The following is a 14,932-nucleotide window of genomic DNA, read 5'->3' on the forward strand; positions in this document are numbered from 1 at the left end:
ATGGTAGCATGAATGTATTTATAACACACTTAAAAGTGGTTAAGATGGTAAATTTTATATTGGTGTATTTTACCACAATGAATACATTTGGAAAAATAACTATTGATTTTCAGAGTTTTTTGGATTTCAGAATTCTAGAAATGGGATCTCAGACCAATACTGGGATATAGGGGCTAACCTTTTAATCCTAATGCAGTTTTAAAAATAAGGTACTCAAGTTTTCTGTGCCTTACTTCCTTCTGTCAAACAAATTAAAGTATGGCATACATCTTCAAATTAGACAATAAAATGTTCAAATTGTTACCTCCTCTGTTGAGTTTTTTTATTATTCAGATAACTTATCAAGAATGGTTGAACAGATTATCCAAACTAATTTTGGTATCCAATGGGTATGTCTCTGGAAAGAATCCCTTGGGTTGGCACTGAGCACTCTGACTTTTCTCCGTGATCATCATCTTCAGCAGTACCATGAAGACAGCAGAACTCAACTACAAGCAAACACAAGCCCAGACAAGACCAGAAAACATGTGACATGAACAGTTTGTTTTCAGGTTCCCAGCCTTTACTTCCTGAATTATGCCACTCCCCTGGCATCCAGGACTTCACAGCTGTCCCCACAGTCCACACTGCTTAGTCCTGCCTCATTCAAGAGCCTGTTCCCTGACATTTCCCAACTCCCTGTCCTTCAGCTGAAACTTGTTCTAGATCCCATTTCCTGAGGATCCAGCTATGTACATTACAAAAAATTAAAAATAAATGCACTAATTCATGCAAATGTGTTAACATGTTTACTGGGCCAATATGTTCCTCTCCTAAACAACACAATTTCTATTTTGCCAGAGAGCATTTCAAAGGCAATGTTTTGGCCGGGCACAATGGCTCACCCCTGTAATCCCAGCATTTTGGGAGGCCGAGTTGGGCAGATCACCTGAGGTCAGGAGTTCAAGACCAGCCTGGCCAACATGGCAAAACCCTGTCTCTAAAATAATAAATACAAAAATTAGCTGGGTGTTGTGGCGGGCTGTAATCCCAGCTACTTAGGAGGCTGAGGTAGGAGAATCGCTTGAACCTGGGAGGTGGAGGTTGCAGTGAGCCACTGTACTCCAGCCTGAGCAACAGAGCAAGATTCCATCTCAAAAAAATAATAATAATAAAAAAGGCTGGGCACAGTGGCTCATGCCTGTAATCCCAGCACTTTGGGAGGCCAAGGCAGGTGAATCACGAGGTCAGGAGTTTCAGACCAGCCTAGCCAACATGGTGAAACCCTGTCTCTACTAAAAATACAAAAAAAAAAAATTAGCTGGGCATGGTGGTGGGCGCCTGTAATCCCAGCTACTTGGGAGGCTGAGGTGGAGAATCGCTTGAACCCAGGAAGGCAGAGATTGCAGTGAGCTGAGATCGCACCACTGCACTCCAGCCTGGGCAACAAGAGCAAGACCCCGTCTCAAAAAAAAAAAAGAAAAGAAAAAAAGAAAATCAATGCTTTAATCCAAGGCAGTATTTAGGGGAAGGGAATTCACTCTTATTATGAGTCTGTTATTTTTCAGGCACTAGGCTCCATACTTTGCACAGTTTTTTGTGTTTTGTTTTGTTTGTAGAGATGGAGTCTTGCTCTGTCGTCCAGGCTGGAGTGCAGTGGTGCGATCTCGGCTCACTGCAACCTCCACCTCCCGGGTTCAAGCAATTCTCCTGCCTCAGCCTCCCAAGTAGCTTGGATTACAGGTGTGTGCCACCACATCCAGCTAATTTCTTTCTTTTTTTTTTTTTTGTATTTTAGTAGAGACAGGGTTTCACCGTGTTGCCCAGGCTGGTCTCGAACTCCTGAGCTCAGGAAATCCGCCCACCTCAGCCTCCCAAAGTGCTAGGATTACAGGCATGAGCCACCATGCCCGGCCAGTTTTTTCGTTTAATAACTTTGCAAAGTTATTTCATTTAATCCTCATTTAAAAGATAAAAATTTTACAGATTAAGAAACTGAGACTCTGAGAAGGGTCCTCTGTTTAGGGTCACACACAGCTAGTCAGGAGGAGCCTGAAGATGGGGACCCATCCTCTTCCTATCACCCTGCCCCACTGCCATAAAGGAGTGCCATGACATTAAACACCCTGGCAACCAGCAGGGAGAATATTTGTAAATGGGCACCGACTTGTGGCTCCCAGAGCCAACCAGATTCTCCTATTTCCCTCTTTCTAAATTTCTGTTTACCCCTTGAGACAGACTGGTCAGTACTTAATGCCAAACATAAAACAGGATGCCCTTTCTCAATAAAATAGTAAAAAAATCTGCACATAGCTGTAGCACTCATAAAATTCCCTAAAAACAAAAAAATAATAATTAAGGGTAGAATGCTCTGTGAGAAGACCCGACAGTTTAGGATACATGTGGGAGATCATCATGAAAATCAAAATTATGGTTGCAAAATGTCCTTGATAGAAATCTACTAATTTTAGCAGACAGAAAAGACTCCTGAAATTGGCCACAGGAAAATATATCCATGCTTGCTGCATGCTGCTTGTACTGGTGTCTCCTCATGTTGGGGCCATCTAGGGGAACTTCACTCACTATAATCTAACTTTAGTCAGAGGTAGGCTACAGGCTCATTCAGCCAAGTCCTTGCCCAACATGCTATGGCGTTAAATCAAATCTCTACAACATAAATTCCATGAGGGCACGGGTGTTTTTACTGCTATATCTTCAGTGTCTGACATGAGGCACCTCAATAAACATTTGCTGAATAATTTTTTTTTGAGGCGGGGTCTTGCTCTGTCACCCCGGCTGGAGTGCAGTGGGGCGATCTCAGCTCACCACAACTTCTGCCTCCCGGGTTCAAGCGTTTCTATTGCCTCAGCCTCCCAAGTAGCTGGGATTACAGGCACCTGCTACCACACCTGGCTAATTTTTGTATTTTTAGTAGAAACGGGGTTTTGCCATGTTGGCTAGGCTGGTCTCGAACTCCTGACTTCAGGTGAACTGCCTGCCTCGGCCTCCCAAAGTGCTGGGAGTATAGGCACGAGCCACCAAACCTGGCCACATTTGCTGAATAATTGAATGAATGTCTTCGCTTCCTTCCGCTGGAATTCCTCATTGTCTCTTATCTCCTCCTGTACCATATTTATCCCACATTTTTCTAGTGGCCCCTGCAAATCTCTAAACTCCTCTCCCAAATCTTCAGTTCTTCCTCTTCTTTCAGGGGAAGCAGGATTAAAACAAACAAAAAACATTTTTACAGGGTATACATGTATTTCTAGTTGAGAAATGGAAACTAGAATATTCTTAGAAATAAGTTAAAATGAAAAAACATATGGTAAATGCATAGTGCATTCAATTCTTATCAAATGCAGACATATATGCACTGAAATCGTAGCAGTTGTGTTTATTTCATAATTTAGGCATTTGAAAAAAATGCAATGTGTTTATTTTAATGTCAGCTTGATAAGTTTAAAATATAACATGAGTTTGTCTATAAGTTTTACCTCTTTTCCTAGAGAATCTAATATTTAAATAGAACCTACATCCCTAATTCCCAGCCCTCATCACATGCCAACCCAAGAGGGGAAATGTCTCATAAATTGTGTGTTGATAGAATGTTGTAAAATATGTTCTAACCAATAAAGTGGGAAAATAAATTTGGGAGCAACAATCTAAGCTTTGCTGTATTTCAAAAAAGATCTACACTTAAAGGAAATAAAAACATCACATGTATAATAGCACACAAGGTTGCTATGGTAACAAACTTCATTTTTTGTATTTTACTCTCCAGTCGTGCTATAATACATATGAGCTATTACAAACAAATAATGTCAAGATTAACTACTTTATGATCAAACAGAGGTCTCTAGAATAAGTCATACTTACAGTTCAAGGAATTTTCATTTTTCAACCAATCTTCTTCTGTCTTTTCTAGAAATTATAATTAAAATACATAAAATATTAATATTTGGCATTGGAGTTAAGTTTGCACTGTCATTTTACTCATGTAGGGACACTCCTAAAATGACAAAAGAAATATAACAGTGGCTCACGCCTGTAATCCCAGCACTTTGGGAGGCCGAGGTGGGTGGATCACCTGAGCTCAGGAGTTTGAGAACAGCCTGGCCAACATGGCAAAACCCTGTCTCTACTAAAAATACAAAAATTAGCTGGGGGTGGTGGTGCATGCCTGTAGTCCCAGCTACTTGGGAGGCTGAGGCAGGAGAATCGCCTGAACCTGGGAGTCAGAAGTTGTAGCGAGCTGAGATCGCGCCACTGCACTCCAGCCTGGGTGAGAGAGTGTGACTGTCAAAGAAAAAAAAAAAAGAAAGGAAGAAAGGAAGAAAGAAAGAAAGAAAACACCTATAAATATCTAATATCTATCTATTTATTTATTTATTTAGAGACAGAGTTTTGCTCTGTCGCCCAGGATGGAGTGCAGTGGCACAATGTTGGCTCACTGCAAGCTTCGCCTCCTGGGCTCAAGTGATTCTCCTGCCTCAGCCTCCCAGGTAGTTGTGATTACAGGCAAGTGCCACCACACACGGCTAATTTTTTTGTGTTTTTAGTAGAGACAGGGTTTCACTATGTTGGCCAGGCTGGTCTCGAACTCCTGACCTCAAGTGATCCACCCAACTTGGCCTCCCAAAATGCTGGGATTATAGGCATGAGCCACCACGCCTGGCCACAAATGTCAATTTAAACATTTAAAATATTGCTCTGTGTGTGTGTATGTGTGTTTTAAGTGGCAATAATGTCTCCATGGGGAATAAGGAGAAACAAGAAGTTGAGGAAAAATGTATTTGGTTTTATTAAATGGACAGACAAAATGAGTCTACTTTGTCCATAGAGGTGTTTATGAGAACAGTTAAGAAATACCTACTGTCTTGAACTATTAGTTCTAGAATGATTTACTAAATTTTGATTTTACTATTCATTTCAAAATGCACCCATTAGCATTGCCTCTGGACACATTTAAATAATAACCAACTAATGTGAACAGAACCCCAGCCACCCCCGCTAGGTTAGGTGAAGTACTGGCTTTTCCAGATTTTCTATCATCCTTCTAACCTTCCAAGCCAGTCCTCCTCCAGCTACCTGGAAAATGAACAGCCCTCAGAATAGTTACGTCTATCACTGTGGACCACAGATCACAACAATAGGAAGGTGCTTCCAAGTCAAGTAACTACAAATCTAATTTGTAGCTGTTACTCTATCATAATGGATAAGACTGAGGGCTGGACAGGAGAAAAGATGTAATGACGAATAAAGGACTCACCTACAGTGGGCGCCTTAGTCATCCCCAGTGAGTCCTTATACCTGTATATTCCTCCACAAAGTTAGGGAATTAAATGCAACCTTCTGTTTGGGACTAATTGAAAGAAAACATGCCTATATTATCCACTCATCCCCATCCATATATATCCTTTTTCTAATTTAAGGTATGTAGCACTTCTCTCAAGTTTGATAAATTTTTTTTATTCCATAATTTTAAAAATCTTATTGACATAATAATTGTACATATTTATGAGCACAATGTATTTTGATACATGTGTACATTGTGTAATGATCAAATCATGGTAATCAGCATATATATGACTTCAAACATTTATTATTTCTTTGTAGTCAGAACATTCAAAATCCTCTCCTCTAGCTATTTTGAAATATATAATCCGTTATGGTTAACTATAGTTAACTATAGTCACCCTGCTGTGCAATGAACACCATAGCTTGTACAATGGAATAATATTCAGCCATAAAAAAGAATGAAATCCTGTCATTTGCAACAACGTGGATGAACCTGGAAGAAATTATGTTAATTGAAATAAGCCAGACACAGAAAAATACATACTGCATGATTTCACTCATATATGAAATCTAAAAAGTTAATCTCACAGAAGTAGAGAATAGAACAGTGGTTTCTATTTGAAAGCCATAAAAATATACCTCCACTGGCCAGGTGTGGTGGCTCATGCCTGTAATCCCAGTACTTTGGGAAGCCAAGCCAGGCAAATCACCTCAGGTCAGGAGTTCGAGACCAGCCTGACCAACATGGAGAAAACCTGTGTGTACTAAAAATACAAAAACTTAGCTGGGTGTGGTGGCACATGCCTGTAATCCCAGCTACTAGGGAGGCTGAGGCAGGAGAATTACTTGAACCCAGGAGGTGGAGGTTGTGGTGAGCCAAGATCATGCCAATGTACTCCAGCCTGGGCAACAGGAGTGAAACTCCGTCTCAAACAACAACAACAACAACAAAAATATACATACATACACACACACACACACACATATATACCTCCACTGACATCTTCCACTGCAAGTAGATCATCTTTAGTGTCTTCCAGTCAAGGGGAACCACATAGTCATCAGGCAACAAGGATTCTGTGAAAAAAAGAAAGAACTAATATCATCTCTAATGTCACACAGATTTTTACCCTAACTGTGAAGATATGCAAACCTGATCTCTAACTCACTATACCATTAAAAGTCTGGTTTTAAAGATATTTCGGTGATGTCTAAAGCTGGAGTTCGTCTCAGATCTCAATTAGTAAACACTATCCAGACTCCAATACTAGGATTCATTTGAGTTCTTGCCTTATTTGCAAGGCCACTGACCATGAGCTTGGCTCGTCCAATCTAGCCAAACAAATCACTTCATAGCCTCTACTTATGGTTTTCTCTTTATCTCTTTCAAGTACATGCCATTTCCAAATATGAAATTCTTTCCCTCTGTTTTTCTTTCAAGCTACATTCTTTCTCCCTTGTACAAACAGGGCTTATAATGCACTTCCACATGGAAGGCATTCCAGAGAAAACTATAACCTCAAATTCTCTTCTACAATCCTTTTAGCACTATTAATGTCACTCATAAAATATTCATAAGCTTATCAGTTATATTTTCTATATGCACTAATTTTATTTTATGTTAGTCTTGTCTCCCAATTTAGAAGGTAAGCTATTTGATGAATGAGGTCTATTTCCTTTAAAAAGCTTTCTGAAGTTTAATTAATGGATGCTTGATCATTGTTGATTATGATGACATCGCACACTCAAGGTAAGAGGAGGCATAGAATCTTTTCACAATAGTGTCTTGATGCATTCTGGTGCCCCTCTAAGGCAGTGATTGCTAATCTTTTTGCATCATAGACCCCTCTGAGGAGCTGATAAAATCTACGGACATTCCCCCCCCAAAAATAGCACAAAATAACCCCCAAAATTTTACATACAATTTCAGAATATGGACCTTGGACTAAGATCCCAGATCTAAAATGTCTTCAGTTATCACTTAAAGCTCCCGAAAGCAAATGCATTTACTTTGAAAAAAATTGGTATGTTTCTTTGGTGTAAGTAGGCGGGTAGAAAAATTACAACAAATAGGCTGGGCGTGGTGGCTCACGCCCGTAATCCCAGCACTTTGGGAGGCCGAGGTGGGTGGATCACGAGGTCAGGAGTTGGAGACCAGCGTGGCCAAGATGGTGAAACCCCATCTCTATTAAGAATACAAAAAAAAAAAAAAAAAAATTAGCCAGGCACAGTGGCGGGTGCCTGTAATCCCACCTACTTGGGAGGCTGAGGCAGGAGACTTGCTTGAACCCGGGAGGCAGATGTTGCAGTGAGCCAAGATCTCACCACTGCACTCTAGCCTGGGTGGCACAGCGAGACTCTGTCTCAAAAAAAAAAAAAAGAAAAAGAAAAAGAAAAATTACAGCAAATAGTCAAGATGTAGTTATTCACAAAGTTTACAAATACGATAAATATGATGCCAGAGCCCCAAGAGCAGGTTGATAATTATGACTCCTTGGCCCTAGGACTTAGTCAATCTTTGGTCTCAGCTGTGGGACCAAATTTATCTGGAACATCAGAAGCTTAGGAGCCAAGCTAAAAAACTCAGGATGACAAGCTTTGAGACGGAATGGGTCCCTAAGGAACCCTGAGACGTATAGAACAACAGAAGATACAGGAGAACTGCAAAAATTGGAGCTTTGGCCTCTTGAGTCTTACAGCTTCTGTCCCCAAGGAACAGCACTAGAAAATATCAGCTATTGAGTTACAGATAAGGAAAAGCTGGGATAAATATCATAAAGACATTATCTTATATACGCTTATGATTGAAGACAATTTTTTTTTTTTGAAAGAGTCTTACTCTATCGCCCAGGCTGGAGTGCAGTGGTGCGATCTCAGCTCACTGCAACCTCCGCCCCCCAGGTTCAAGCAATTATCCTGCCTCAGCCTCCTAACTAGGTTTACAGGCATGTGCCACAATTCCTGGCTAATTTTTGTATTTTTAGTAGAGATAGAGTTTCACCATGTTGGCCAGGCTGGTCTCGAACTCCTGACCTCAGGTGATCCACCCGCCTCAGCCTCCCAAAGTCCTGGGATTACAGGCATGAGCCACTGTGGCTGGCCCAAAAAGAAATTTAGTTGGAATATTAAAAAATCATTTTTGCTTGTTTTATTCACATGTAGATTTTTTCGTTTCCAAAAATAACAATCTTTTTTTTTTTTTTTTTTTTTTTTTTTTTTTTTTTTTTTTTTTTGACAGGGAGACTCGCTCGGTCGCCCAGGCTGGAGTGCAGTGGTGTGATCTCAGCTCACTGCAACCTCTGCCTCCCAGGTTCAAGTGGTTCTCCTGCCTCAGCCTCCTAAGTAGCTAGGATTACAGGCACACGCCACCACACCCGGCTAATTTTTGTATTTTTAGTAGAGGCATGTTTTCGCCATGTTAGCCAGGCTGGTCTCAAACTCCTGACCTCGAGCAATCATCCCACCTCAGCATCCCAAAGTGCTACGATTACAGGTGTGAGCCACCACATCCAACCCCAAAATAACAACCTTAAGAGCCTGAAGGAACCTTTTAAGTCAACTAGTCAGGCTTCCACCTCATCCCTTCAGTATCCTTTTCAGACTGCCTTTAAAAAGTAAATTCAACTATTTCAGATATCTTTCCTTCATGTAATCTTTGCAATCTGCCATTTACTAATGTTGTATTTGGGAGCCATAATAGTGAATGAGAAACGAAAGAGCCACGTGTCAAACAAAATAAAGGCAGAAAGTAGAGTTTCCTTTCTGGTGGCGTGGTGGTTCAGGCCTGTAATCCCAGCACTTTGGGAGGCTGAGGCGGGTAGATCACCTGAGGTCAGGAGTTGGAGACCAACCTGGCCAACATGGTGAAACCCCGTCTCTACTAATAATACAAAAATTAGCTGGGCATGGTGGCGGGCGCCTGTAATCCCAGCTACTCAGGAGGCTGAGGCAGGAGAATTACTTGAACCCAGGAGGTGGAGGTTGCAGTGAGCTGAGATTGCAACATTGCACTCCAACCTGGGCGACAAGGGCGAAACTCCATCTCAAAAAATAAATAAATAAATAAATAAAAATAAAGAAAGTAGAAAGGTTTGGCCGGGCGCGGTGGCTCATGCCTGTAATCCCAGCACTTTGGGAGGCCGAGGTGGGTGGATCACGAGGTCAGGAGATCAAGACTATCCTGGCTAACACGGTGAAACCTTGTCTCTACTAAAAATACAAAAAAAAAAAAAGATAAATAAAAAAATAGCCGGGCGTGGTGGTGGGCGCCTGTAGTCCCAGTTACTTGGGAGGCTGAGGCAGGAGAATGGCGTGAACCCGGGAGGCGGAGCTTGCAGTGAGCCGAGATCATGCCACTGCGCTACAGCCTGGGAGACACAGCGATAAATAAAGCAGCCTATCTCTACTGGTTACATAATCCCTTTTTGCCTGCTTCATCCTCCATTCTTCCCAGTATCTATTGAAATTGAGAGCCCAAGTATTCTAAGTTCTCAAAGACATTGAAGGAGACATGAAGACTACCAACAGCAAAGGGTGGGGACTTTGAAGATCAAGCACTGTTTGCTATGGATCCTCACTCACTGCTGAAAAGCATCACGAGATTAATAAGCTGCATGAGATCACTAACCACCAGGTAGAAACACCTCCAAAATTACTTACATATGTTAAACTGGATCTTTTACTTTTAGCAAAAGAAAACAACTTACCCATTGGAACGCCTGGAGATCCAAAAAGCTTTACTAATTGAAAGGCAAACCCTTGTGATAATGGTAGCTCAAGGGAACTATAGTCAGTGCTTGTTAAGTCTTGGCTGTCCTCAGCTGATAATTGCTTAGGTTCTTCCCATCTTTTCAGCTTTCCATCAAACCTTTCATTTAAAAAGTGAAAATCAGAAGTGACTCCCAAAGAGCACGAAGTATCAAGATGACTATGTAAAATTTCTGGAGAAATAAACCCTGCATCATTTAGTTTATTACCTACTCTTGTCTGAGATTCGAAAGTCAAAAACAGTTTCTTCTTTGTAAAAGATGGCTTCCAAATACTAGATATATTATGTAGCACAAAAGAAGGAATATAATTTTTGTATAAAGATGCAGAGCACCTTAGTCTGTTAAATGACAGACAATGAGAATAACACTGTCCACCAATATTTAAAGGGGTAGCTTTGATAATATCAAGGTAAAACCACAATGGATGATGATCAAAGGTCATAAGTTTTTGCTTATTCTCCTCTTCACTGTTCCTTTCTGAAATTCTATCTTTTTCTTCTCCCAAAGTAATTTTTAGTCCATGTTTTTTTGTTAACAGGTCGCATTTCTCCCTTTCTTTTACACCGATATGACTCTGTCCTAATAAGTTAAAATTTGGTACCAAATTGAAGATCCTTTTCTTCCTCCTTTTCTTATTTTGTGTTGATTCTAAGGCATTCTCTGATATATCTGGTTGAGGTAAGCAGCTTCTGAAGAGGTTTGTTTCAATGAATGAATCCATAGTTTCAGGTGGAGGTGAAAAATCTTCATTTCCTATCAGTAGTTTGTCTGTCAATATTTCTGGATTGTTTCCTGGTTCTGATGCTGCCACCAAAGTGAAGATCAATTGAATCCATTGCCCCCTGCTGTCAGGACCAGCCAACTTACGTGCTCTATCTTTTTTTGGTCTCTGTTCACATATAAACTTATGAGGTCCTGCAGGCCAGCTACCAAAATAGGGCTGTCTGTCAGAGCCCAGGTGTAAATCTTCATCAGATAAATTGGTTGTGAAAAAAGCCCAATGATTGATTTTAGTTGCATACACTTGTTCCTCTCTTAAAACTTTATCTGACATTCTGATTCCATGTTGATGGCACAGAATGGGTTCATGTGGGAGACTTTTATTTACTATTTCTCTCTTCTTCATAAATAAGCATGAAGTTTCCGCAGAAAGGTCCTGGGTGTCTAATGCTATGGTACGCCTATCTCTAATATGCTTTTCTACCTTCATGCCAGAGCAGTCATCAGTTGTTACATAGGAAAGGTTTTGAGTCAGTATTGGACAAGTAACGGAGATTTCATCTGGCCTCAGTAACAAACTTACAAACAAGTTATCAACTTCCTTAGAGAGGTAATTCTTTGGTGTGTTGTCCAATTCAACTATAGACATAACGTTTTGGAAACTGTCTTTAGGATCTTTATTTTTCCATCTTTTTTCTTTATACCCAGTCACAAAATCTCCGACTTGATTTTGTAGACCACCAATGAAGGGATATTCTGATTCTCTTCTGGTCTTTTCAATGTCTTCCTCTTCACTCTGAGATGGGTCCTGATCTCCTGGTGTAAGATCACTTAAGAATTCTAATGAGTTTTCCTCCATGATTTTATTCTGACTGTTCTGCTTTTTGTTTCTTTTTCTGTTCCTCTTCTGTTTGGTTTTTCTGAGCCTATGCCCAGTTTTCTTCAAAACTCTTTCTCTGAAATATCAAAGAATTAAGAAAATGTATGACTTAATTACATGTATAACAAAAGCAAACTATAACATCATACTCTTCATGTGCAGGTTTAAAAACCTTTAGTACAAGAGACTCTCAAGTGTGCACATACTTTTTGTTTGTTTGTTTGTTTTGAGATGGAGTCTCGCTTCATCGCCTAGGCTGGAGTGCAGTGGTGTGATCTTGGTTCACTGCAACCTCCGCCTCCCAGGTTCAAGCAATTCTCCTGCCTCATCCTCACAAGTAGCTGGTATTACGGGTGCCCACCACCACGCTTGTCTAATTTTTTTTTATTTTTAGTAGAGACGGGGTTTCACCATGTTGGCCAGGCTAGTCCTGAACTCCTGATCTCAGGTGATCTGCCTGCCTCAGCCTCCCAAAGTGCTGGGATTACAGGCGTGAGCCACCGCACTGGCCATACTTTGTACTATATTTAAAATCACTTTTAAAAAGAGATACTTTAATCCTACACATTAAAAATGAGTACACTTTGAGAAAGTTAAAGCTAATGTTCATATAATCATTTCATAAATCAATAACTTTATAAAAACCTAATACTTTCCTTAAAGAAAATATTTCATATATAAGCATGTATTAACAAGGATATGTTCTGAGAGATGTGTCATTAGGCAATTTCATCACTGTGTTAACATCATAGAGTGTACTTACACAAATCTACGTGATGTAGTCTATACCACACCTAGGCTATATAATATAGCCTATTGCTCCTAGGCTGAGAAATTGTACAGCATGTTACTACACTGCATACTGTAGGCAATTATAAAACATTAGTAAGTATTTGTGTATATAAACATATCCAGAGGCCAGGCATGGTGGCTAACGCCTGTAATCCCACGACTTCGGGAAGCTGAGGTGGGTGGATCACCTGAGGTCAGGAGTTCGAGACCAACCTGGCCAGTGTGGCGAAACACTGTCTCTACTAAAAATACAAAAAAATTAGCAGGGCATGGTGGTTCACTCCTATAATCCTAGCTACTCGGGAGCCAGAGACAGGACAATCACTTGAACCCGGGAGGCACAGGATGCAGTGAGCCAAGATTGTGCCATTGCACTCCAGCCTGGGCGACAGGGCAAGACTCCATCTGAATAAATAAATACATACATACATACATACATACATACATACATACATACATACATATGTAAACTTAGAAAAGGTACATAAAAATATGGTATTATAATCTCATGGGACCACTGTCATATATATGTTCTGTTGTTGACTGAAATTTTGTTATATGGTGCATGACTGTATACATAAAACTTACCAGTAAATATTTTGGACCTCCTAACATCTTAGATTTTGAAAATTAAAAAGTGGCTGTTACAGTCTCAGAATGGGACAAATTTAGTGGCTTTAATAGCTAGGTTTCCTCTAGACATGAAGAACGGTTGATAATGAGCTGTCGAGTCCAGTATTTGAGTGGCATGCTGCTAATTGCCCAGATTGTAGTGGTTCTAACCAGAGACTATACTACTACTCTGTGGGGTACTTGGAAATGTGTAAAGGCATTTTGGGTGGTCAGAATGACTGGTAATGTGTTATCACACATTACTAATATCAGGCATTTTGGCCTGAGGCCAGGGAAGCTAACCATCCTGCAATGCCCAGGGAAAAATTATCCCACCCAAAAGAACAATGGTGCTTCATCCAGCACACTGAAAGTTCATAGCTCCCTTTAACTGAAGACAATATTTTATCCTAAGAGAGAAAGGAGGATTTAGGAAATTTTCTAATTTAGAATATAAAGATCTAGTTATCCTGTCTTTCATCCTGGATAATCAGAGTCAGCGTCAAGGTGACAATGAAGACTCAGTAAAATGTAGTAGGGGAAGGACAACTGACACCGCTGAGGGAAAAATCCAGGATAGAGGAATAGAAAAGCAAGCAAACAAACCTGGAAGAAGAAAGAGATGATGAGGAAAAGAGAATAGTCAGTTGATTGGCTGGGCATCGGACAAATGAGATTAAACCTACCCCCAGCCGCTAGCCTGGTTTATTCCATATGCTGGGCAATTTTCAATAGGTAGGACACATGAAAATCTTGTTCTTTGTCACTAATTGCTGCTGCCCTTGTTTACACATTCCTAGATGTTGGTTTAGAAAATACTCTAAGGAACACTAATGTACCTAGAAATAGTTGTGATGGGGCCTCTATAAAAAGGATATTGAGTAAAGAGTGCTATCTGTCGTTGTAACTCTCCTTCATGGCCAGTTCTACCTGATTCCAGTGAAAGTCCTAGTTGCAGTCCAAGGTGCAATGTCAGTTATGAAATTCATCCTGCAGACTAGTATGTCATTCTGAAAACAAACTCCCCTGTCTTTACTCAAATGTGAACCATCCTGTTGCAGGGCAAGGAGAAAAAGAACAAATAGAGTTTGTTGTTGTGTTATTCATTTGATTAAATGGTAAAATACTAAGGACGTAAGAGACTCACTGCAGCACTGGTGATTCTGTGGAGTTTAATGCACTTAATGTGTAGTCACTGTCCCTCAGAACAGCTCTCTACTGTACAAAGAAAGAGAGCCCTAATCTAGGGAAATGCAGTTACTGAAATATACTTCATCACCAAAATGTTTATAGTTCCATATACCATCAGAAAGACTAAGGTCTACAATTGTACTTGGAAAATTGGCTTTTAAAAAAAGATGTTACACTTATTACGTATTGGGACTGTTTAATTGCTTTACATGTACTAACTCACCTAATCTTCAAAACCGTATCAAGTAAGGGCAAAGGCTAGTTTTAACCCCATCTTACAAAGACAACTGATATACAGAGAAGTTGAAGAATGTGCTTAGGGTCACATGGCTAGTGGCAGGTTCAGACCTAGTTTGATTCGCTCTAAAGTCCACACTCTTTAACCATTATGCAACACTGCCTCTCGATTTAAAGAGAAAATTGTACAAAACATTTCCTTCTCTCTTTTTCTTCCTCCTCTCATTTTCAAACCCTCACATGTGCATAAACAGAAGATACTCAGCTGGCAAGGGTTGAGTCCTTTTCATGAGAGCAGTTCTTGGGCCCTGACTCCTATTATCACTAACTTAATAGTATCTTGAGACTTTTCTCCTGTTGCCTCTCCTTTCTCTGGATCAAATAAAAAAAGAAACAACAAGAGGAAGTGAGAGGAGATACTGTGGAGCAGGAGCCTCTCTCCCTAATCTGCCCT

General features: G+C 40.4%; 1 protein-coding gene across 10 annotated transcripts in view; it reads right to left on the minus strand.

Moving 5' to 3' along the window:
- Positions 1–300: 300 nt before the first annotated feature.
- The window catches only part of N4BP2L2 (NEDD4 binding protein 2 like 2), a 101,141-nt gene continuing 86,509 nt past the window's right edge, over positions 301–14,932 (minus strand). For 6 of the 10 annotated variants that reach the window (XM_054528585.2, XM_054528588.2, XM_009248537.4 and 3 more), the window contains 4 exons: positions 9,984–11,722; positions 6,269–6,354; positions 3,856–3,900; positions 301–488 (listed from right to left, as the gene is read on the minus strand). In XM_054528585.2, coding sequence (XP_054384560.2) covers positions 3,877–3,900; positions 6,269–6,354; positions 9,984–11,722 — 1,849 coding nt within the window. In that variant the 3' untranslated portion in view covers positions 301–488; positions 3,856–3,876. Of the gene's footprint in view, positions 489–3,855; positions 3,901–4,499; positions 5,342–6,268; positions 6,355–9,983; positions 11,723–14,932 lie in introns of those variants that run through there. The other 4 variants (XR_010136639.1, XM_054528590.2, NM_001374281.1 and 1 more) reach the window with 3 other exon arrangements.

The sequence above is a fragment of the Pongo abelii genome, chromosome 14 (genome assembly GCF_028885655.2).
Source record: "Pongo abelii isolate AG06213 chromosome 14, NHGRI_mPonAbe1-v2.0_pri, whole genome shotgun sequence".
Classification (NCBI taxonomy): Eukaryota; Metazoa; Chordata; class Mammalia; order Primates; family Hominidae; genus Pongo; species Pongo abelii.